Source organism: Ambystoma mexicanum, chromosome 5p, assembly GCF_040938575.1.
Source record: "Ambystoma mexicanum isolate Mex_15411 chromosome 5p, UKY_AmexF1_1, whole genome shotgun sequence".
NCBI lineage: Eukaryota > Metazoa > Chordata > Amphibia > Caudata > Ambystomatidae > Ambystoma > Ambystoma mexicanum.
Window position 1 is genome coordinate 935,105,711 of NC_090930.1, and position 25,613 is coordinate 935,131,323.

General features: G+C 45.6%; 1 protein-coding gene across 1 annotated transcript in view; it reads right to left on the reverse strand.

Annotated features, from left to right (window-relative positions):
* NAPG (NSF attachment protein gamma) overlaps positions 1-25,613 on the reverse strand; it is a 307,511-nt gene that overhangs the window by 150,495 nt on the left and 131,403 nt on the right. The window contains exon 8 of the mRNA XM_069613376.1: positions 6,878-6,948. Coding sequence (XP_069469477.1) covers positions 6,878-6,948 — 71 coding nt within the window. The remainder of the gene's footprint in view (positions 1-6,877; positions 6,949-25,613) is intronic.

Here is a 25,613-nt window from a genome sequence, read left to right on the forward strand (position 1 = left end):
TTAGTCATTCAGGCAGCATCTACTTCAAAACAAACTGCTTATCCAACTATCCCTCCAGATAGAGAGGATAAAAAAATTGATGCCTGGGCACGTAAAGTTTTCACGTCAGGCAGTATGGCACTTAAGTCGGCAAATGTCACCTGTACCCTAGCCAGGTTTACCCATACCCTGTGGGACTGTATTGCGGCGGCGGCTGATCATATTCCGGAAGGCGAGGAAAGGGAAGGCTTCCTCAATATAGTCAAAGACGGGAAATAGGCAATGGGGGAATGTCTCCAGTCTGGACTGGATACTGCCGATAGTATCAGCAGATCCATGGCTGCAAGCGTTGTGCTACGCAGATTTGCGTGGTTGAGGAAGTCGGGGTTTGCACCAGATGTGCAAGCTAGACTCCTCAACATGCCCTTTGATGGCTCGAGGCTCTTTGGCAGAAAGGCTGATGAAAGCCTAGAAAAACTTCAGACCTCGAAAGCGGAAGCTAAATCACTTAGCGCCTCTTTGCGCCAGCCTCTAAAACCCTATTCCGGCTCATCTTCCTGGAGAGGTCTTTATTTTTGATACTACTCCTCTTTTGGTAGAGGAAGAGGACAGGTTTCTCAAAGGGGCAAAAGAAACTTCCCTCGTGGAGCACGAGGAAGAGGTGCAAAATCAACCTCAAGAGTGGCATCTGTACCCTCAGCCACTCCTGCAGCCGCCTCCAAATCCCTCTGAGGCCTTGTTACACAAAACACCAGTGGGAGGCAGGATCTCTCAACATCTGAAGGAATGGCGGGGCATTACCTCAGATGCTTGGGCACTGGAAACAGTAGCCCAAGGTTACTGTCTCCCCTTTCTAAAAAGGCCTCAGAATCATCTACCGGGAGCCAACTCCTCCAAAATTCCAAATCCGCTCCCGTTGCAGGAAATTTTAACCCTGCTAGAGAAAGGTGCCATAGAACTGGTACCTGTAGCGGAGAGGAACAGGGGTTGGTACTCCCCATATTTTCTCATCCCAAAAAAGGACAGAGGACTGAGACCCATCTTGGACTTAAGAAACTTGAACAAGTTCCTCAGGAAGGACAAGTTTCTCAGATCCTTCAGGCTCTCCAACTCCAATATTGGTTGGTATCATTGGACCTTCAGCATGCTTACTTTCATGTACCAATCCATCCAAAGCACAGAAAGTACCTGAGGTTCGCGATTGGCAATTCTCATTATCAGTTTCGAGTTCTGCCATTCGGGTTGACCTCCGCCCCGAGGGTTTTCACCAAACTGTTGGCGGTTGTGGCAGCAAGTCTCAGGAGAGGAGGTATTCACATATATCCCTACCTGGATGACTGGTTGATCAGAGCAAGTTCTCCAGAACAAGCTACGGAACATCTTTCGATCACCTGCCACTTCCTCCACAAATTGGGCTTCTACCTCAATTTTAAGAAGTCCCACATGATACCATCCCAGAAACTCCAGTTTATCGGAGCAGTCTTGGACACTTCATCGGGAAAAGCCTCGCCTCCCGAAGTGAGAGCTCTCCACATCCAGCAGATGGTAACGAAGTTTCAGAATGCCCAACATCTACCGGCCTTCGATTTTCTCAGGTTGCTCGGCCTCATGGCATGCTGCATTTTCCTAGTACCAGAGGCCAGGTTGAGAATGAGATCCCTTCAATGGGCACTCAGAACTCAGTGGTCCCAGTTCTCAGGGAATATGTCGGATCTTCTGCAAGTCCCGAGCGCAGTTGCTCAGGATCTTCGATGGTGGGCTTGCAACAACAACATTCTCAAGGGAGAGTCTTTTTGGCAACCATGGCCGGAGATAACGGTAGTGACGGACGCCTCACTCATGGGGTGGGGAGCACACACCAACGATCTGACAATCAGCGGTCGCTGATCTCCATCGGAGTCCAAACTACACATCAACCTGTTGGAGCTGAGGGCAATCAGACTAGCTCTGAAGGCCTTTCTGCCCTCTGTACAGGGATAGAATGTCCTGATAATGACGGACAACACGGTGGCCATGTACTACCTCAACAAAAGAGGAGGAGTAGGGTCACTGCCACTGTGCAGAGAAGCAATGCAGCACTGGTTCTGGGCAATACGAGAAGGAATTTCTCTGTCGGCAATTCACCTAGCCGGAGAGAAGAACACGGCGGCAGATGCTCTGAGCAGGCAGAGCACGGTCTCTCACGAGTGGGAGCTGGCTCAGTAAGTCCTTCTGGAGATCTTCGCCCTTTGGGGAACCCCTCAAGTGGATCTGTTTGCCACCGCGTTCAACCGGAAGTGCGATCAGTACTGCTCAAGGGAATTTCCTCAAAGAGGAGCTCTGGGAGACGCAGTCGTAGTGGAGTGGAAGTTTCCACTGCTGTACGAGTTTCCCCCAGTCCCTGTGATTCCTCAAGTAATCAGGAGGTTGAGAAAGTTCAGGAAAACCATGATCCTAATTGCCCCGGATTGGGCCAGGAGGACGTGGTACCCGGACCTTCTAGACATGTCCATCTGCCCTCCAATACGTCTTTCGCAAAGAGAGGATCTTCTCTCGCAAGAGGAAGGTCGGGTTCTCCATCCAGAGGTCAAGACACTCAACCTTCACGCATGATTTCTGAGAGGTTGAGATACAAGGATTGGGATCTTCCGGATGACGTAATGGAAATCTTGCTTTCGGCCAGAAGACCAGCAACAAAGTCTTTGTACCGATGTCGCTGGAACAGGTTTAGTAACTGGTGCAAAGACAAGGATGTGGACCCTTTTCAGTGTGGCACCCCAATGGTACTCTCTTTTCTACTACATCTAGCTAATCTGGGGCTCCAGATAGGAACAATCAAAGAATATCTTGCTGCGCTGTCCATTTTCAAGCACTCCTCGGAAGAGGTTTCATATTTCAAAATACCGTTAATAATTCAATTCTTAAAAGGGCTTACTAATGTATACCCTCCAGTACCTTTTCATGTACCAACTTGGGACTTAAATTTAGTATTAAAATTCTTGACTTGCATACCTCTTGAGCCTCTGCACTCATGTCCATTGAGGCTTTTTACTCTAAAAACTGTCCTCCTTGTGGCCCTATCATCAGCCCGCAGGGTTAGCGAACTTCAGGCTCTCTCATGCAAACCACCATATACTATTTTTTATAAAGATAAGATAGTCCTTAATGTTAAACCTTCGTTCTTGCCAAAAGTAGTCTCATTGCCAAAACAGACCATTTCCCGCTGGATCATTTTAGCCATAGTTGAATGCTACAGATTAGCGGGAAAAGAACCACCAGATGGGCTTTGTGCCCATTCTACAAGGGGAATGGCTACTTCTGCGGCTCTAAAGAGGGAAGTCCCAGCAGCAGATATTTGTGCAGCTGCAACCTGGAAAACAATGCATACTTTTGTTAAACATTATTGTTTGGACACTGCCTCCTCTAACGAGGGTTTATTTGCAAAGGCAGTTCTGCATTCTGTCCACGAAAACTGAAATTAGTACTCCCACCTCCAAAAATTGATACTGCTATGGGAACCTATCACAAGATGAGGAATACGTGGGAGGACACAATCCATTCGAAGAACAAGTTACTTACCAACTGTAAAGTTCTTCCGACTGGATGTTCCTCCCACGTATTCCTCATTGACCTTCCCATCCTACCCCACAGTACAGTTTATGTTTCTTACACTTTCCTCTCACGAAGAATGTATCAGTCATGGGACATGCCTGGGTGTTCCTCCTATATATTTCATCGAAAAAACATAACTGAAGCAACGGGCGCGGCTCGAGCTATTTATACCATCGGTGACGTTGACAGAGTACGGAGTACGTCGAGGGACAATCGATGCCACATCCTCGAGCACAGCGCCCTCTGCCGAGAATTTTTTTTTCCGAAGCAGCGAAGCTGGACATAACAAATTATCACAAGATGAGGAATACGTGGGAGGAACATCCAGTCGAAAGAACGTTACAGTTGGTAAGTAACTTGTTCATCTTTCCTAACTCTCCGCCACCAGCATGGGCTGCTTATAATCATGATATTTTGGAACAGCGGTGGATATCTTAAATGCCACTGCTGGGCTGCAGTGACTTTGGCTGTCCCTTCAGCCGTCAAGAGGGCAGCGTGACCTGAACCAGCTCTCTGACACTGTAGGGCAGGCACGGCAATCAGGCTACTGATGCAGCAATGCACAGGTGTACACTATGCTTTTGGCATTGAGCGTATGAAAGGGGAATATGATCAGCAGATGACCCTTTAAGAGATGTAATTTCCTGCATCATTTTATTAATTAATAAAAATCAAAAATGCCAGGGCTTCCACACCACTGCCAGACAGCAATTCCCCACAGAAATTCTATCACTGTATAGAAGACCATATCGGCCTTCCTCTGACAGAACCAGATTATCAAGAAAAATAAGACATCCAAGTTCTGATGAAATTAAGATTCAAGACAGCTTGTTAGTGAGGAAACCCCTATCTGGGTAGGACCAGTGGGTGGTGCATACCTCATTCCGAAGTCTAATGTTAAACCATGACCTTGGACTTATGGGGGATTTATAAAGACTCTAGATACTGCAAGAAGTTACTTACTGGCCACACATAGGTCAGGATCTCAATAAATATTTTAAAAATGGATGTCTCATCTGAGTTCAATTCCAAACAAGTTCAAGTACGTACACACACACGTACACGTGTACACACACACACACGTACACGTGTACACACACACACACACACGTACACGTACACACACACACACACACACATGCCTCTTCAGAAAGCGGACTGAGTGCTTCCTGACCCAAATTCTTATGCAGAGACAATAGCTTTTTCATTTCTTGTGCATTCCTTGTTGTACACATATCCTTCATATGACAATTGTGAAGCGCCCATTTGCGATTTCATGAATTCCATTTCTTTATCGATTTGTATCTGAAATATTATATAAATTAATTCACCCACTCTGCTATTATTTTTGGGAAACGAGCGTGCAGTTAAAGTATCTTTTCATTAATGTTGAAAGTTATAATATGGAATACTTTAATGGCAAAAAAACGATCGAAATTCTTATTTTTTTATTTATATATTTTTTTGTGGGGGGTTTCGCATTTACAAAAAAAGATTTTTAAAAAAAGTGGGGGTTTAGGGGGGAACCCCCCCCCATTTCTAATAAACTGTGTGAACGACTTTCTAATTCGCTTATTTAGTTTGTGTAACTTACCGTTTTTCCAGTCACGTATACTCTGTTGACTCAGTCGTTTAGGTCAGCTGCTCTCCCTGTCACTTTCCTGAGGCACTGACAGTTTGTTTTCAACCGTCAGCTGTGCTTATTGTTCTAAAACAAGGTGCTTTACTCTTCATTATTATCAGGTCCTTTGACCCTTTTTTATTTTCATTGCTATTTCAATGGGCTAGTACTTTCTTTCGTTCAAATGACCCGTGTATATTATTTGTGTGGTTTGTCGACCCTTTGACTTTCGATCCTTTTGTTTCGATCGAATGACCTGTTTACATTATGTGTATGGGTTGTCGATCCTTTGGTTTCGATCCTTTGTTTTCAATCCTTTGACCTATGACCTCTATCTGGACCAGCATTTGACCATAAAGGTGCATGTGAGTGGCCTAGTTTCCTTCACCACCTTTTATATCAAACTGTTGCCCCAGCTCTGCCCTTACATCGCTCAATTAAATTGTGAAATCATAGCAAGAGCTATTATAGGGTCATAAATGGACTACAGTAGCAGCCTATTGGTTGGTATCTCCAAATTGTGCTAGATCACAAATCTGGCAAAATACTGTGGTCAGAGCTGTCATGCGCCTCAAGAGAAGAGACTGTGTGTCTGAGGCAAGACGCAGTCTACATTGGTTACCAATAGAGGCAAGAATTGAATTTTGACTTCTACTGATCACGTATAAGTGTCTGATGGACCAAAGTCTGTCATACTTGAGGGAAGTATTGATTAACAAATCCAGCACTAGGTCTCGGAGTTTCAATAACACAAACCAGCTCAAAGTTCCTGCCTGTCAATTAACTGTAGTTAAGAATTGTGATTTTTCGCTGGCAGCCCAGAGCCTGGAATAGCATTTCACCGGACCTGAGGGAAATACGGTCCACTGCTGTGTTTTTCGAAAAAATCTCAAGATATTCATGTTTAGATAGATCCCGTGCACGACCCAGGGATGATTCGTTCCTAACTTGCCCAAATATGCTCTATATATTTTACTTTTGTTGTTGTCTCTACTTTGTATGTTTGTTGGTGCTCGTAAGCCTCGGGGTCACATGGTGCACCTTATTTATTAAAGTAAAGTAAAGTCAAAGTAAACCGTTGCCATCTGCCAGAATATGAAATGCATCATCAGCCTGTCAAAATCTTCTGAGATGTCCGCAGAGTGTACACTCTATCACCCATGTTATTCAATCTGCACAAGAACATTTGGACATCTAGATTGAGAACTTTGGTGTCACAATTCACTAGCGCGAGAACAGTTGCCACTTGTACCAGTGAAGTTTCCACAATGAAGATATCTTTCACCAAAAGGTCCGCGTATCAAAACCTCCATCTTGGATTGCAGACAACTTTCTCATTCTGAACACGCAGATCATCACAGTTACATTGCCTAAGCCAAAACAGCCCAATAGTTTTTAATAAGATTGGATGTGTGATATGGATTTCAACAGAATCACCCTTCATCTTGTCTGAAGACAAATTTCCAGGTTTTCTTCTTGACTCATCTCTTACACTTTAAGTAGATGCTAAACAAATCATAAAACATGGAAACTTCTAAGAGAAAAATACCTTTGTAACCATTTCCGTTAAGTCACAGAAACATGTACATTAGGTTTGAGTGAAAGATAGATTTCCAACACAAATTTGCAGTGGTAACATGAAATTCCAACTATGTAATGCAAAACAGACTTTTTTACACGCTATACCTGCGAGCCCTCACTAGGAGTCTTGAGGCTTTTCCGAATAATTCAACAGCCTGCCGCAACCGATCTTCATTCTGAAAGATTGAAAAGTGAAAAAATGTTTCAGGGGTTCAAGACGTAAAATATTTAAAATTGATCAAAAGATTTTTATTGCCTAGCTGAAATGCAACAAAACACATTCCATTTGGTGAAGGCAGACACTGTCAAGCACTTTAGGCTTTTAAAATGAATTGAAAATAACAGATTTACTATATTTAATTTGAACAACCATTTAGGATGGGGGGTTTAAGCTGATCAGGTCTTACTGACGTTTGTGTTGTAAAAGTGCTAACATAAGGTGACCTGCAAACACAAGGCACATCGGGATGCGCCAAAAACACTTTGTTCACTGCATTCACATGGAGGTTGATGTGCATGCTAACTAAACACTTTATATTTGCATTTTTTTAAATGAAATATCAGATATTTGTGCTGTGTTACGTGTGCATTTTTGACCACCGCTAAAGTTGGAGGATGAAAGAAAGATTGGTCTTAAAAAGGTGGTTCTCTTTGACCAAAATAATGATCGCTGATGGGAAGAGTTTCAACATTTTAATGTTTCTCTTGCAAAACCATCGGTAACCAAATTAAGAGCCAGATTCAGATGCGGGCGATTCAGTAGAAATACAGAATCTATCCTTAAAAGTGGAAACCATAACAGGAGCGACTGTTGGCTCCCCATGCCAACCGGTGCCTTACAAACAAGTATGTGACATTAACTTTGAGTATTTGAAAATGTTAACAAAGACGAATAAGGACATATCTAGTACACATTTAAACATAATGGATCATACATGATAAGCAAAAAGTTAAAGAGTGCATCTCATGTGGAAGTTAGATGGGTGGTGAGCTGGGTACTGCCTTCTAGTTCCCCAGCTGTAGCTCCTACCTACTGGCGGACGCCTCACACCCAGTTATGGCGCCTGTTTAGAAATGAGTTGACATTGCATGTATTCTCTTGCACTTTAGACATATGTAGGATATTGTAGGGTAGGCAGGGAAATACAGTACATTGAGCAGTGGTGGAGAATATCAATAATCTGCTACACAAATACTCCTGTAATATCAGTTTCCCTCGTCAATATACATCACAGAGCATTGCACCAAGTACCACAAAGGCGTAGAAACATTTTGGAGTAAAATGCAGGAAAATGGTGTTGAAATGGTTGGTAAATAAGAACAGATTCAAATTACACCTGCAATGCATATTGAGAAATTACCTGCACCATTTGAAGCCATCCATGTCGACACAATTCCTGCACATTTACAAATTCAAAGACCCTTTTTTCACTAGAATCAGGCAATGTGTTAGGTTTTGAATGGGTTCAATTTTATTGTATTTCAGCGGAGCAGGATATTATTTCAAAAGTACCAGCATGGTTGTCTGCTTTTTGCCTTGAAGTCACAGAAAAGCTACCTTCCCCTGACATGTCCTGCTAATTAAACAAATGTTTCTTTTGTGCACAAAGTTTCCTCTTCACACCAACCTATGGTTCGTACATATTAATATCACGTTTTTATAGAGCACTTTTTGCCAACTTCCTCTTGCTTAGAACATTAGGTCCTATTGTAACTGATTTTATAGACTTACTGTTAGGTAAGATTTTCATAATTATGATAAATCTTTCTGACCTGTGTCAACCCAAGAACTTTTTTGCTTGGACCTAGTAATTATTTTACCTTGTCCCGAGGTGAATGGGAATCTTTTTCCCCTCTCACCTAGTCTTTTACTCTTTATGGGTGAACTCTTTAAGTACCTCCATAGTGTGGCTTTGGATTTATAGTTCCCTAAACCTTTGGGTTTAGGGCTAGGTTGCTCCTTAGGGCTTCACTTTTTTAATGTCTCTTGTTACCCCTTGGGTGAACTACTGTTCCTAAGAAGTAAAGTGGGATTCCCATGCCCTTTACATTCATTTTAGTGAGCCAGCACACCCCACCTTATGTGAAGTGCTGGGTAGATGCACTGTATCCCCTTGCTTACTTACCTGGTAACATTTATGTAACAATTACAAGTTAACTTGAATGCCCGGTGGCAGTGAAACATGTATGACTGTTAGTCATTATTACTTGCAGGCTGTCAAATCAGCCATGGTAATGCACAAGAGGGCCACCATTCTGCTAGAATGGTGGGCTCCTTTTTTTGCCATTTCTCATTTGTTTGTTGTTTCTTGGGTCGTCTTCTGCTGTCCTAGTTGGGAAAGACCCCGGTTGAAGTTTTGTCTTTGGCGGAAATCCTCTGTATTCCCCACCAGGGCACCAGATTGTCTGAGAAGGCAGGAAGCGAGGGAGGAGTCCAAAACTCTGCAGCACATTGTCTTTCACTTTGTCTGAAAGGGACCCGCTCCCACTGGGGGACTGGCTGTCCTTACTGGACAGCCAGACCGACCCTTTCTGTAAACTGCAGGGAGTGTTTGCAGAAGTTGTGCTGTAGTTCCTGATGAATACTCCAATCCTGGAAGCTTCTGACAAGTCGACCACTGGAACCAAATTTAAAGAGGAAGATGAAGAAACAACGGATGTAACCATTTCCAGAGATAGGCGAGCCTGCTGTGTAACCGGAGACTGATGTAACCCTTCCTTCCAAGCGACCTGCGGGTCCTGAAAACGATGACTCCTACTCAGAGGCTGGTGAGGTCCACTCGTCTCAAGGAGACCTGCATTTTGAGCCATCCCTCGATGAGCTGTGACCTTGCTGGGCTGCAAACCGCCAATAACTAGGGACCTCAAGCCAGCATGCAGTGCATGGTCTTCAGAAGTTCAAATCCTCGTGAAACTTTGGTGGGCTCCTTGTGGACCTCCAGAGACAGGATGCCATTAACTGAAGTCCCCTCACCAGAGTGCAGAACCGGGAAATTGAAGACAATCCAACCGACTATATTCGTTCTCCATCTGGCTCCTGCAAAAGGGCGCCAAATTCACAGAATCGCGGGAAACCGTAAAGACTACTTTGATGGAAGTCTCCTCTGGCAACTGCTGCAAGTTCCCATTCAGTGTCCATTTCTTCAGTCTTCAGACCAAGAATCCAGGGACCGGGTCGTGTGCTGCTCCACCCAGAAGCTCTTCTTTACTCCTAAGGTACTGTGTTGGATGAGTAATGCTTACATTAAGTCTTGTGTGAATCCTCTGAGGCTGAGTGGGTGATTTGTGTGGTTGGGAGTTCACTCATACCAATTGCCCAGGCCTAATGCTGAAACGCATATTGGGAGCCTTCTATGAAGTCCTTAAAAACACTTACTTGTTTAAGAAGATATCCTCTGGAACTCCCGACTTTCCTGCAACTGAACCCTATCCTGACCTGCTTACAGCTGGCTCCTAGACCACTAGGGTCCCTCTTCTGCCTCTGAGAAAACTCCTGCTATAGACTAGGGAAGGACTTTAAAAGATAAGGCTGTCTCGAAAATTATAAAAAGTGTGAAAAAGTGCTTACTTGCTAAAGAAGTTAGTGTAGTAACTGTAGCTGTTTAAAAGAAGAAGTTACAAAGTGTTATTACTCACCTTTAAGTTGCTTGTTGCTCCTTTAAAGGGATAGTCGGGAAAGGGAGCCCAAGGGCAAGTGCTGGCGAAGGATGCTGGGAGGGACCGGAAGGGGGGTGGTCTAGTCCCTGTATGACTCAGAAGGGACCAGGCCCCAGTCGCAGTGGCTGGTGGAGAGCTTAGCAAGGGAGGGGGAGATTGAAGGCAGGAGAAAAAGGAAGGTCTTGAGAAGTTTCGGGAATATGGCTCAAGTCTGATTGGGAGATGGAGACTGTTCCAGAGGGAGGCGCCAGCCGAGGAGAGGGATCTACCTCCAACTCTCCGCTTGGTGAAACGTTTGACCTGCAGAGATTTGGAGCCAGAGGACCGAAGGGTTCTGGCTGGGTAGTATTAAGCGATGGAAAGGTGGATGTAGAGAGGTTACTAACTTGAACAGTGTTCTTAAAAGTAATTATGTTGGTACTGTTTTATTATTCCTAACTGAATGAGTGTAAAAGCTTACCAAAAGGGTTTACTTATATTGAATAACTGAGTTCTTCTTAGAGTGTATCATTGGGTTTTGCTTTCCCTGATCTGCTTCATACAGATCTAAAACAGTCCTAGAGTTAGTACTAGTGCAAGAGTTGCATACTTCCCCCCCTAAAAAGTATATGGTTCTTGTACTTACCTTGAACTGCTTATTGCCTTCTTAAAAGTCTGCTAGAGTTCTTAATTACCCTAGAATTGTACATAACACTTCTAAAAAGTATCCACGGTTAAACTGTCTATTCCTATAAAAGAAATAGTGTAATATGTGTATATACCAATAGGCTATACTGACCTTGAGTAGCTGCTGCTCATCTTAAACTGTATTATTAGGTTGTGCTTAAGTGCTCCAGGGCACTTCTGAAACAGTTTCACTGGGTATATAATTATCCTTCAGTAGCTTTAGGCCCCTAGGTAATATACAAGTTAAGTTAGTCCCTCTGAACTGTGTTAAAAAAGTAACATTGGTGTGTAAGGAACAAGTTACTTACCTGTAACTGTTGTTCTCCAGCATAGGTCTGGCATGGATTCACATGCTCATGAATATTCCCTGTCGTCAGGCTGGGAATCGTCGGTAAAAGAAAAAACAGTTTCAGTTTCGTTTCTAAACTGTCTTTCTCCTAACAACCAATCTCTGGTCTCTGGGTCATACTGCCCCCAGCCAATGACTGCCCTCTACCTAAGCCCCTTCTCTGGCAGCCATCTTCAGATTTGGTAGCACGTAAAGTGGCAGTAGGACCAAGAGAAGAACCGCAGAGGGGCAGGCGGGAGGGTTCGTATGTGAATCCATGCCAGACCCATTCTGGAGAACAACAGTTACAGGTAAGTAACTTGCTCCTTATCCAGCATGGGGTCTGGCATGGATTCACATGCTCATGAATAAAGAAAACATAGCCTTACACACATGCACAACCACGGGAGGTGGCAAGGCTTAACATTAAGCATCTCTTACCTCCTCACCAGACTCACCTTCACACAAACATGTTGCGCAGCACTGCCAGGCCGACCCTGGACTCCTCTCTGGAATCCCTGTTGACGCAGTAGAATCTCGTGAAGGTGTGCCTCGACCTCCACGTAGCAGCCCTGCAGATGTCCAGCAGGGGCACACCAGACAGGAACGCCGAAGTAGCAGCGATCGCTCTGGTCGAATGGGCTCTCGGATGGCCAGGCAATGGTCGGTTTGCCAACCAGTGACATATGAGTGATGCAGAGCCACCTGGAAATGGAAGCCTTGGAGAGGGCCTTTCCAATATTGACAGGGCCAAAGTTCACAAAAAATTGCGACATCTTCCGGAAACTCTTCGTGCGGTCAACATAGAACTTCAGTGCTCTAGCCACATCCAGCGAGTGCTAAGTCCTTTCAGCCGGCGATGAAGGTGTCGGAAAAACACAGGTAACTCCAAGGGCTTGTTTGAATGAAAGTCCGACGGCACCTTGGGCATGAAGGAGGGGTGCGTCCGCAGCACCACCCTTGTGTCATGAAAAGTCAAGTAAGGTGGCTTACAGGATAGGGCCTGAATCTCTCACACTTGTCGTCCAGTGGTGATGGCTACAAGGAACTCTGTCTTCCACGAGAAAAACGTCAGCGGTGCTAAGTACAGAGGCTTGAAAGGAGGACTCATGAGCCTAGTCAGAACCACATTGAGCTCCTCACAGTGCCCGGGGCCTTCACCAGTGGGAACAAACAGAAAAGTCCTCTAATAACCTCCTTGACCAGACGGTGTGACCATAACACGACCGTCCCGGAGCTCTGGTGTAGCGGAAGATAGCCGCCAGATGAACCTTGATGGAAGCATGAGCCAGACCTGCTTTGGCCAGCAAAAGGGAATAGGGCAGCACCTGCGGAGCTGTAATTCGTAGAGGGTCGATCTGTGCACGGCACCAGACGACAAACCTCTTCCACTTATGTCCGTAGCATTTCAGTGTAGACGAAGCCCTGCCCTTGGCAAGCACCTCCTTGCAGTCCGCCGGGATATCGTATCCCCCAAACTCTAGTGCTGCAGGAGCCAGGCCTGCAAGTTTAGCGACCCTGGATTGTGGTGCGGAATCGAGCCTCCTCCTCTGGTGAGAAGATCTGCGGCCGCCGGAAGCTTGACTGGAGGGGACACTGACAAGTCCAAAAGGTCCGGGTACCAGATCTGTCTCGGCCATGCTGGTGCGACGAGGATCATCCTGCACCGGGATGGACTAGTCGAAGATGCAACGGCAACAGAGGGAACGCATACAGGAACAGTCCATCCCAGGAGAATGAGAAGGCGTCCCCCATAATTCCCGGCTGGGGAAACCTTCTGGCGAACCTCTGTCACTTGGTGTTCATCTCCGTCACAAACAGATCGATCTGGGGATTGCCCCATCGTCGGAACAGGAGATCCACTTGGTCCTGCCGAAGCTCCTACTCGTGGCAAAAGCGCAGCTCCCTGCTGAGGGAGTCGGCGACGGTGTTCTTCACTCCGGCTAGATGAAAAGGGATGAGGAACATCCCCATGGCAACGGCCCAGCGCCATAGGTCCTGCGTCTCTCTGGAGAGCGCTGGGGATCTGGGGCCCCCCTGCTTTCGGATGTAGAACATCGTGGTGATGTTGTCCGTGAAGACCGGCCCAACCTAGTCCTTGAGGAACGGAAAGGAAGACTTGAGGGCCCAAAACACTGCCCGCAGCTCCAGTATGTTGGTATGCAACATCTTCTCCTCCGGCAGCCACAGGTCTCTTGCGTGGAGACTTCCGGTGTGCACGCCATATCCTTCCAGGGAGGCGTCCATCGTGACCGTCTCCTGATGAGGTGGGGTCTGGAAGTCTGCGCCCATTGACAGATGCGTGTGTACTCCCCACCACCGTATCGCTCGACGAAACTCTCGTGGGGTGTGATCTTGTCCTCGAGGCTTCCCGATACCTGAATCCAACGTGCGCTGAGGAACTCTTACAGTGGCTGCATCCGTAGCCTGCACATCCGAATGAGGTATATGCATGACGACATCATGCCGAGAAGGGACTTGATGGACCTCACCCTTGCGATGTTCAGGGTCAACAGCCGTTGTACCTTGCCCAGGATGGCCGCTATCCTCTCCTCCGACTGAGATGCCAGGCACAACACCATGTTGAGCCGAGACACCAGAAACAGCGCGTCTTGCGATGGCACCAAGCAGGACTTTGCATAGTTCACCGAGAACCCCCAGCTCCGTCAGCAGCTGGACAGTCTTCGGCGTGTATTCTGTGGCGATCTCCATCGATTTCACTCGGATGAGTCAGTCGTCCAGGTAGGGGTAAACGTGGATCCCTCGTAGACGCAGCCATGCCACAACGCCAGGCACTTGGTGAAAACCCTTGGCGCCGACTTCAATCCGAAGGGGAGGGCCTTGAACTGGTAATGCTGCCCTTGAACCACGAAGCGAAGAAACCTGCGGTGTCCCTTGTGAATGGGGATGTGGAAACAGGCATCCTCCAAGACAAGCGACAATAGAAAAGCCCCTTCTTCCAGATGTGCTTGTTCAGATGGCAGAGGTCTAGGATGGGCCTCCAACCGCCCGTCTTCTTCTTGACAAGGAAGTACCAAGTGTACACTCTGGAGCCCCGGAGCCTCTTTGGGACGAGATCTATTGCGCCCTTCTTGAGCATGGCCCGCACCTCCAGCAGAAGCTGAGGGACGTAGCTTTCCTGCCTGGCCACTGGTGGTATGCGAGGACACTTTCATTAGAATTCCAGGGTGTGTTCGTGGGCCAGAGCGTCCAGCACCCAGCGTTCGGTGGAGATGGACTTCCACACGCTGACGAAGTTCACCAGCTGGCCTCCCACTGGGGTGCGCGGGTGGGGACCCGACGTCATGGCCGGTTCTATCTTGCTTCGTCATGGAGGCGCCGCCTTGGGGACCTTGGCGATGACAGTGACCTCCTCCAGACTTGTTGCGGCTCCTGTAGGCCTCCTTGGCCGAAGAGCGGGACGGTAGGACGAAGAGCTTCCACCGAAGCCTCTGGAGGAATCTTGATATTTACCTCCGGAAGTTCGAAAGGACGGCCGTCGCTGCTGAAGCGTGCCCAAGGCACGAGCCGTCTGTGTCCGCCTTGATGGCCAGAAGGGACTCGTCCACAGTCTTTCCGAACAAATTGTCCCTATCTAAGGGCATGGCCGACACCATCGACTGCATATCCTGGCAAAAGTTAGTGGCCCTTAACCATACTCGCCAACGAAGGCGAGTGCTGTTGCCCATTTGGCGGAATCCCGTGTCGGCAATGTCTGTGGCCATTGTAATGGCACGGTCCAATGCCACCTCAAACTCTTGCAGGATCTCCAACGCTCCCGCTCTCGTCATCGTGAAGGGAGTCCAGCAGGGGAGCAATCTTAAACCAGAGCTCCCTGTCGTAGCGTGCCACGAGGGCGTTGGCCACCTTGATGGTCGTCGCTGCCGACATGATGACTCGTCCCACGGCGTCTAACTTCTTCCCCTCGCTGTCCTGGGGAGAGGAGGTCGTTGACGCAGAAGAGCCAGAAGATTTCTTCCTCGCCGCTGCCGAGACCACCGAATCCGGGGAAGGCTGGGACCTCAAATACTTGGGTGCAGAGTCCGGCACCCTGTACTTTTTCTTGCAACGATCCCTCTTCGCCGGGGACGAGGATGTGTTCTTCATAAGGGACAGTCCCTCGTCCCAAATCAATAGCGGGATCAAAAATACGGTCTTCCTCTTCGCCTCACTGTGTTGGTACAGGAAACCCTCTTTCTTTCTTTCCTCGGGGGTCAGTTGAAACAGTTCCGAGGCCATAGAGGGCATGGCATGAAACAAGCCTATCTCGTCGGGCAGTGAGGCTCTGGGCAGCGGAGACAAGAGGTCTCCTAACCCGCCATCGTCGTCCGTGCTAGTGGTCGCCGTGTCCGGTCCGAATCCTCTCTCAGTGGAGGGGAGGGAGGCGAAGGGTGACAAGGCGGTCGAGGGTGAACTCTCCTTTTCTTGGCAGGGAGCTTGTCTGATGGCCCAGGTGCCGCGGGGTCTAATGCCAGCGGAAGGGGCATCCTCGTCCAGATCTCCGAGCACCAGGTGTGCAGTGCCTGGAGATTACCCACCGAAATATCTGCTGGGGGTGGAGGTGGTTGCTGAGGTGGCGGAGGTGGGAGCGACGGCAGCAGCAGTGTAGGGTCCCCCAAATCCTCCACGCTCTGCTCCTCCTCGTCGGTCTTGTCGCCACTCTCGATGTCTCCCTCGTCGGGGTCCCTCCTGAAGGACTTGGCCTTGACGAACTCCTCTTCCAAAATGGTCCGGAGAGTAGAAAGTTCCTCCTCAGGAGATCTCTGTGCCCTGCAGGACTACCGTGCCCCCCCCCCTTCTCTGCGACCAGGGGAGACGGTTTTGGGGAGATGATGGGCATCGCCTTCTCCAGTGTCTTCTCTATGGGATGAAAAGACGATTACCTCCTGGCAGGCAAGGAAACTCTCGCCTTGGGGGCTGTACCCTGCAAACCCGCATCCGTGGCCTTCGCTAGGGACACCACCACTCCTTCGATGGAAGGCTTTGCCGGGTGAATCTGGGCCTCCACGACCTTGGTCGACCTGGAGGCCTTCACCTTGGGGGGAGGGTCAATGATCCGCTCCCCCTTGGCCTTATCAATCTGGGGCGTCCAGGGCTTCTCCAGAAGCTACCCGGGTGGTCCGACTTCCTCTTCTTCGCCGAACCGGAGCGTTGGCTCATGGTCGAAGGTGCTGGAGACACTGTGCTCGCCCTGGCCGCCGGGAAACCCATCGCAACGGCGCTCCCTGTGACCACAGACTCGCAGTGCTTAGCCTTCTTAGAAGACCGCTCATGTTTCTTCTCGTGGCTGGGGGAGGCATGCTGCCGGGAATCACCCGTAGCAGGGGCCTTGGCCTGTAGCCACTCGGTGAGACGCTTGCGCCGATCCTTCATGGTGCGGGGGACCATCTCCTTGCAACTGGCGTTTGGTCCGAATGCAGGCAGTAGAGGAACAGGGAGTGCCCATCGTCTGAGTAGATGTTCCGTAGGCCCCATCCTGGGCAAACCTTGAATAGAGGCGTCGAGCCTTCCTTCTCCTCCGCCATGACCACGCAGTGTAGGCCTCAAAGAATCTCCTTGAATCCTCCAAGAAGCAAACTCGACTTAATCTCACCCTTGAGGGGCGTTGAATGTCCGAAAAAGGGTCCCCTTTAATCGGATGATGGATCAATGGAGCTTGAGGCTCAATTGACCGGAAAAATCGAGTAAACTCTAAGAAAAAGTGCAAAACAAAGTAAAAAGCCAGAGAGTTGCTAATCACGAGGACTCCCACCACTCGAACGTGCAGTAAAAATCTAAAGATGGCTGCCAGAGGAGGGGCTTGGGTAGAGGGCAGTCATTGGCTGGGGGCAGTATGACCCAGAGATCAGTGATTGGTTACTACTAAGAAAGACAGATCAGAAACGAAACTGATACTGAACAAATCCAATCAAAATTCAATTAAAGTTTTCTTTGTCTTAATTATATCAGTATTCAAACGCAAATGAAATTTAGGAAATATGAACCACCGGTACATTTGTCAATACATCAAAGCTTAATGTTGATAATGAATCTATTCTTTTCTTTTATGTAGCCAAATATGCCGCACAATATTTGTTATGTCAGAGTTCAGTTTATTCAAGCTTTATAACATAAGGAAGGAGTGATTTTTAATGTAAACATATTTAAAAGAACATGTTGATAGAAAACATGATGAAAAAAACATGTCACATCATCAAATAAAGAGCTCTATGCATTTCGAGAGTTAATTACTCTCTTCTTCAGGAGCAAGAAATATTTAAACATATTCAAAAAGAAGTAATTTTCTTCAAATAACTTGATACACATGAATTTCTGCTAGCCACTTTCCGTTAGAGATGCAATATCGTTGTGAGTTCATGGGAACGTCATCTGTTGATGTCCTAATTCATACGAGTTTCATCTGTGAATTATATTATGTAAAATAATGTTTATAGTGTGAATATAATGTAACATTGTATTTAAAGGATAGAAGTAATGTCATCTGACATGCGGTCTGTACCTGAGTACTGAAAAAAGTAGGGATCTTCCAAACTTCCCGTTATGCGATGGATTTAAATGTCCCAGTTTGATTATACATCTGTGTGACCTACAATCACAAGAATGACTCTATTAGATGTTAGGGTGAAAGTGTTAATAGTATAGAATCACCTTTCTATGCTATATCGTTATCAGAAAATGGCGAGTGTACTCACCATTCAGATACATTGCCTGCCTCTTTGCCGCCGTTTTGCTCGTGATTTTGGTCAGTGTACCAGTCCGTCTGTAAAGATCGGAGTGGTGTTAAAAAAGGTGTAATCTAATTCAAGCAGTGAAAAAATGTCGAGGCATTTGCTGGTTCTGACCTGGATGATTCACCAAGTTCATGAGAAGTCTGACCGCATTTCCTCCCGACAATGCAGGAAAAACCCATTACTTGGAAACAGTGTTTAAATATAATCATGTGTCTCGAGACTCTGGTCACGTGATCCAAGATGCTTCTGGGAATCGTAATTCCCACTCATGAGAGAGCGTAATGTTCACTACAGTTTTAGTATTCCCGAGCTCCCGTTTTCAGTGGTTAAGGTTACTAAATGTCAATACAAATACTCAGGTTTATAAACTCAGATTTATGAACTCAATTGTAACATGACTGAGAAACATGGTTTCAAAGATATTCCGTCTCTCGAGTAGATTACATGTAATATTAACCAAAATGGGCTTCTATATTCAACCGGTCAGGCTCATAAGGCCAATTGCTAACTTAAATAATGAATGAAATGCTTGCATCTCTATTCGCGGTTACTGAGGATTCTGGGATTTGTGGTGCCAAAGTAATAAATGTGGATTTCTATTCAGAATCAATTGTCTGCAGCAATAGGATTCCAAAAAGTGATGTATACACTAGAGAGCATTCCACAGCATGTGATATCTAGTTAGTTCAGATGGTTATTCCATTAATTCACACCGTTATTTTCAGGTTACGGCAATGTGATGCACTAAAGAACATTCTACAACTTGTGATGACTGGTCAATTCAAATGATTATTCCATTAATTCACACCATTATTTAAAGGTTACGGCAATGCAATGATATATTCACCACCATTATGTTGTCAGGTTAACAATCAGACATTTTCAAGGTAGATTAAACAAATCTTATCTCATTCTACTGAGGCAATATTTGATCCATAATCAATTACAAAAGAAACAATGTGAAAACATATTAATGCCATTTCATTTTTTAGCATTATTTTGACCAGTATTTAATCATTATATACATTGGACATTAACAAAAACAATCATAATTGTGTATATTCAAACTTCAAAATTCTGTTGACTCATATTAACACCATTACCTATTAAGATTCAAAGATTAACTTAACTGATGCATTTATAAAAAGACATTGCATGAGAACCCTTCATTCATTCCTTTGGGTTCTAATGCTTCCAGTTTGTTTACCCAAAACATCTCCCTTCTTGACAGTGTCTGCTGTAAATTGCCTCCCCTTGGTGGTCTTGACACTATTTCCAGAACTACAAATCTTAGTTGCGAAAAAGTGTGGTGGTGTTCTTTAAAATGTCTAGTGACAGGTGATTTCATGTTTGAGGTTTGTATGTTAGATTTGTGTTCTGTAATACGATCTTTCACTCGTCTCATTGTCTGACCAATATAGTATTTCCTGCATGGGCAAATTAAACCATATACTACACATTTGCTTTCGCATGTAGCATAGTCTCTTAGGTTTATTTTTTGACCCGTGTATCAGTGTTTTATGAGCGGACCTTTCTGCACATGATTACAGTGACAGCAGTTCAAGCAAGGAAAACTTTATTTTTTAGGCTTCGAGAGGAATTTTTGTTTAGCTGTTTTGACTCTTTCAGCTTTCACTAAAGTGTCCCGTAAATTTCTGTATCTATTGTAGGCCATTATTGGAGGTTTCGGAAAAAACGTGCATAACTGTGGATCTGGTCTTGTAATCTTCCAATTCTTGTGAATTATTCTTTTGATTTGGGCACTCTTTGTAGAGAACTGAGATAAATATATTAGGGGGGATGATCTTTGTCCCCCTTCTTTTGTTGGCTTAGAAGTTGAGTTCTCTTTTTAGTTTTACATTTGTTTATTGCTTCTGTTAATACGGGATCTGGAAAACCTCTCTCTTGGAATCGTGCAATTTGTTCCTTTTCAGCTTCTTCGTATGTTTCCTCTTTAGATACAATCCGTTTGAATTCTTTGAAGTTGACTGAGCGGAAGGTTATTTTTCAAGTGTTGTGGATGATGACTTGTGTAAATTAGGCTATTATTAACATCCATAGGTTTTCTGAAAATTGTTGTTTGTAGTTTACCATCTTCTGGATAGATCTTTACGTCCAGGAAATTGACCGCAGGAGTTCCTATCTCTAAGGTGAACTTGATCTTAGGGTTACATTCATTAAGGTATTTGAAGAATGATTCGAGTTCATGTTTAGAACCTTTCCAAATTGCAAAAATATCAATATATCGTCTCCACATGGCCAGTTTGTCTGACCATGTGGGATTTTCAAGTATGAAAGTTGATTCGAAGTGAAACATAAATGTGTTAGCATAGGCTGGGGCCATTGCTGACCCCATTGAAGTGCCTGATGTTTGAAGGTAGTACTTTCCCTGGAATCTAAAGAAGTTATTGTAAAGTATTATTTTTACCAATTCTATGGCAAATATCTTACTCGATGCACAGTGTTCTTGTTGTAACAGTAACCATTCAAGAGATTCAAGTCCTTCTTCATGTGGTATCGAAGTGTACAGTGATTGTACATCTAGTGTCAATAGAATCCTATCATTGTCTATTTGACCTATAGTGTTTAGAATGTTCAAGAAGTGAGTAGTATCTCTTAGATAAGTCGAAGTGGATTGTATTATATTATCGTTTGCAGAAGTCTGTCCAGATATCTTGAAAGAGGATCAAAGACACTTTCTGTCGCTGCCACAATGGGTCTGAATGGAGGATTTTGAAGATTTTTATGGACCTTTGGCAGGCCATAGAATACTGGTAGAATTGGGTGTTTGTTAATCAAAAAGTCATGTGTCTTGTCCATAATCCAATCTTCCAATCTTGCTTTATCCATCACTTCTTTGATCATTTTCTGAATTTCATTTGTGGGGTCATGATCGAGGATCATGTATGTGTTCCTGTCATCTAGTAGAGAGAAACAACCATTTGTATATAGATTTGCATCCATGATGACCATTGCACCACCTTTGTCCACCGGCTTTATTTCAATCGTTCTATCATCTGATAGTTGTTTTAGAATCTTATATTGATGTTTACGAAGATTTTGATGTTGAACATCTAGATATTTTATGGATTTTAGATCCTTTTTCATTTTAGTTTCAAAAAGGTTTAGTGCTGGGTTGCTTACATTGGGACTGAATTGGCTTTTAACCTTCATTTCCAGACTTTCAAATGATCTCGACCTTTCTTGTATCAGTGGAATAGAATCAAAAAATATCTTTAATTTCATTTTTCTAATCAATTTGAAGAGGTTCACTTCATTAAATAGGTTTGTGTTGTTCGTTGGAACAAATGATAAACCTAAACTCAAAAGGTCTAGTTGTTGCTTGGTGAACGATTTACTTGAGATGTTAATGATCAAGTTGCCGTTTTCTTTTTACTCCTTAGATTTCTTCCTCCCTCTTCTTGCCCATCGTCTTCTAAAAAAGGAGCTGGTTGAGAAATTCTAGTAGTTCGAGGTGTCTCTACTGTAATACCTGGTACTGCGGGTAAACTTGACGCCAATGTAGATGTTGGATTGGATGCCGTTTCACTTGACACGTCACTTGATGTATCTGAACTTTTACTCTCTCTTCTTCGTGTTTTCTGGGGTGGATTCTTCTTGCCAGTATTTTGAAATTGCCGATTCTGTTAATGGTAAAACTCTTGCCACGAGTACACTATGTCTCTGGAATAGTCAAGTGTGTCCCCAGAGACCAGTGATAGGTTGTTAGGAGAAAGACAGTTCAGAAGTGAAACGGAAACTCATTTTTTTCTTTACCGAGGATTACCAGCCTGACGACGGGGAATATTCATGAGCATGTGGATCCATGCCAGACCCCATGTTAGAGAGGCTGTGCATGTTGGCCCTTTTGTCTCTCCCCCCGCCCAAATTACTTGTTGTGTTCCTCTAGGGTCCTCCCTCTCCCCCAATCCTTTTAAATATTTACATACTCACACTTATGGCTATCACCCACAGTTTTAATGTCCACTTTCACTACTATGCAGATGATATAAAATTCTACATCAAGGTTACTGGTCCAACAGACAACTTTAAGCAAATACAGCTTTTTCTCAATCAAATTAAATCCTGGCTAGCAAATATTATACTTCAACTAAATCCATCAAAAACTGAACTTTCTATTCAGGCCCCAAATATCTGCTTCATGCCTAAATTCAACAATATCCACCTCCAACGTGGTTTGGCATCTCAATAGTATGAAAAAAACAAAGAAACAATATTGTACTGTAAATTGACCTTATCTTATCAAATTAATGAATTTGTCAAACAAGTCTTTCAGCATCCATCTGCTCAGGGGGGTTCTCCCTTATCTTCCGATTGCTGACCAATCCTCTGTAGTCAGCACACTAGTACACTCTAAGATATACTATGTGAATGCTTTCTATGTCGGCCAACCCAAATATCCGATTCACTGCCTCCAAATAGCCCAAAATGCTGCTTATCGGCTCACGCTGAAAGTATCAAAGGATTCCTCAATCACCTTGCAGAGACACAGTCTTCACTGGCTACCTCTGCATTCACAAATACTATTCAACATCCTAGGTCTTGTCTTCAAGTGTGTTCATGGACTGGCCCGACCCCACCTTTCCCAGAGAATTCAACGCGACCTGCCCTCTTGAACATTCCAATCATCAACCGCCTATCTGCTTGTGGTTCCCAAAAGCCATTGCACAACAAGAGGAGAAATTCGCTCCTCAGTATTTGGCACAAGGTCTTGGAACAACCCCCCTTTCTTGCTCCCTCCACTCCTTGGAATCTCACGTTTTTTCATAAGCAACTGAAAACCCGTTTTCTCTCACAATCTGGTTCGTTCTCAAGAGGTTTCCTAGGATATGTGTAATATCACAAGCACCCAGATGCGGTTTATTCTGCTCTGTACTTTGCAGTTATGCACGCTTATAAATGCAACTGAAATGAAACCAAAAATGTGATAGTTTCCCTGAATTCCGGCTCACCAACTCCTTCAGGCACTTCCTAAGTTTCCCTACTCTTGCAGCAGGTTATGTTACAATGGGGAAAGTGGTTGCTCCTTGCAATTGCTCTGTAAGATGTACCTGGTTCCACAAACGCCCACCATTACTGTACCCTTTTAACCTACCCATCTGGTCTCCTCCTACCACTACTTCTCTCTTCCCACTCCACAAACACCCTCATAATCCAGTACAGTTCCACTCACATTCACTCCTTACTCTAACTTTTATTCAAAACACACACACACACACACACACACACACACACACACACACACACACACACACACCCCCCCCCCCTTGCATTCACTAAGCCAATAGCTGACCTTTTTCCATTAAACACCTCCACCATCCCTGCTGGTCTCTTGGTCCATCACCTCCATTGATCTCCCCAGAATAACTGTCACCTTCCTGTTTCGTCTCCTCCTTTTTACTCGCATCCTCTCCCCCTTTCCTGCAATTGGCCTGCTGTCCCTAGCCAATCTGCTTCCCTCTTTTCCATCCCAGGGTATGTATGTACAGAAAAAAGCTTGAAAATGGGATTATGCCACCCTCACTTTCTCTGCTCAGAGCCACTGCACGTCCTTCATGGTAGGTTTGTATCAGGGTTCCTATGGCGGTCGTTTTTTCCTGCAAGTAGTCTCAGGGGGATTCATACCATAACATCACTAAAACTGTGCCCGAGTGCCGTACGAAAGTCCCAAACTCCATTACTCCGCCCAAGCAGAGATGGGGTAACAGGGTTTCCCCCACTTACCATTATGGTAAGCAGGGGATAAGATGACAACAAAAAAGAAAGGATGCTGCATGGTCAGTACCGCCCCACGTACGTGGGAGGAGCTGACGCCGCTGGGTAACAATATGTTGGCGGTGCACACAGGAGTGTGCCGCAGTAAAGGTAAGTGGGGATGTGGGGGGTGAGGTTTTCAGGATTGCGGGCCGGGGCAGGCAGGCAGAAGTGATCTATCTGATCCCTGCGCTGCGCCGTAATTGGCGTGGACATTTTTGTAGGCGCAGTTACGGGTGGCGCAGTGATCACATAGATCTGTCTCAGGGTATATGGTGAGGGAGGAGGGGTCTGGTCCCTCTCATGGTGGTTGGTGATTGAACACAAGACTCTGCCGGAGCACCAGCCTGGGTGCTTAAGCGAGCTGTGAATAGTGATGTTCTTGCGTGGGTCTTGTAATGTCGCACTCTCTCTCAGGCTCTCCTTGCTGCCGCCAGAGAAAAACAGATTTACGACATCAGAGAAGGTTGTTTCCATTCACAAAGGTCTGTAGTTTTGTCGCAGACATGGGGCGTTGGTTGGTGTTTGGCATTCTGCTACTAGCCTGCTTCACAGGCCCTACATAAGATAGCAAGAGACTGGCGAGCATTTTGACAAAGAAGCAAGAAATGAGGCAAAGGTGCACCACATTATTCTGTCACAAGCAGAAAACATAGGGCTTTGGGTTTCTCTCCCACGTGCAGGCTCTGGGCTAAGAATATTGGCAACTCTTCCAAATCCCTGGTGACACATCCAAGTTATTGGGCTCATCACACAAATGCTTTTTTTCAGGGCTTATTGCAGAACTGCAGAAACTGGTTATGGTAGCTAATCACGGTCTGGCATGATTGGGGAAATACCATATAGGAAGCAAGATCCAACCTGCAAGGGTAGACCAAAACAGGACAGTCAGTGCTGGCCTAGAGGCCATCATCAGTGAGGCTATCCTAGCGGATGAATTCCCAGTAGGCCAGGGAGTGGCTGAATGATCCAGTGTGACTGAGCAGGAAAGGTACTGGGTGCCCAGAGGAGAACACTCCAGTCTTTTTAGACCATGTTTTCATTAATGGCAAAAGAAATGTCCATGCTGCGTCACAAAGCAAGTTGTGCCACTGTAAGGCAAAGATGGGTGCCAGATGGGCAATATATCAACGGCCCAGACTGCATGGTCAGAGGGTTTAAAGGCCAGACAAGGCCCCCTGGCAATGGTTAAGTTTAGCTGGAGGGGAGAAACTTCTGTGTAGCAATAAAATACTTACTTCCAGGAGAGTTTCTGCAATTGGAATGACTTTCCTGATCCCAAAATAATTTCTGTGATCCCTATAGATCATACGATAAAGAGGCAACCAGAGAGGAGGAGCTTGAGGCCATTTGCTCCTGGGGTGTTTCCTGCAGGAGAGTACAAGTGTCCAAAGACTGTCAGCACCTAGTCCAGATCCCAAGCTCACTGAGGCGGCTCCTGGTGGAGAGAAGCCGGTATTCACTCCCTATTGCTGTAGCAAATGATTCAGTGATTGCTGGAGCGCCTACTGGTGTAGAAAAGAAACTAGCGGTGGAATGCCAAATGCCTTCAGACCTCAGAGGCCTGCGATCAGAGAGTCAGTTGTCCTCAGCTGGATGAACAAGTCAAGCTAACTTTTGACATTCACAGAAGGACTGTCCATCTCTAGCAGTTCTGCTGAAGCAGGCAGAGGAACATGCTCAG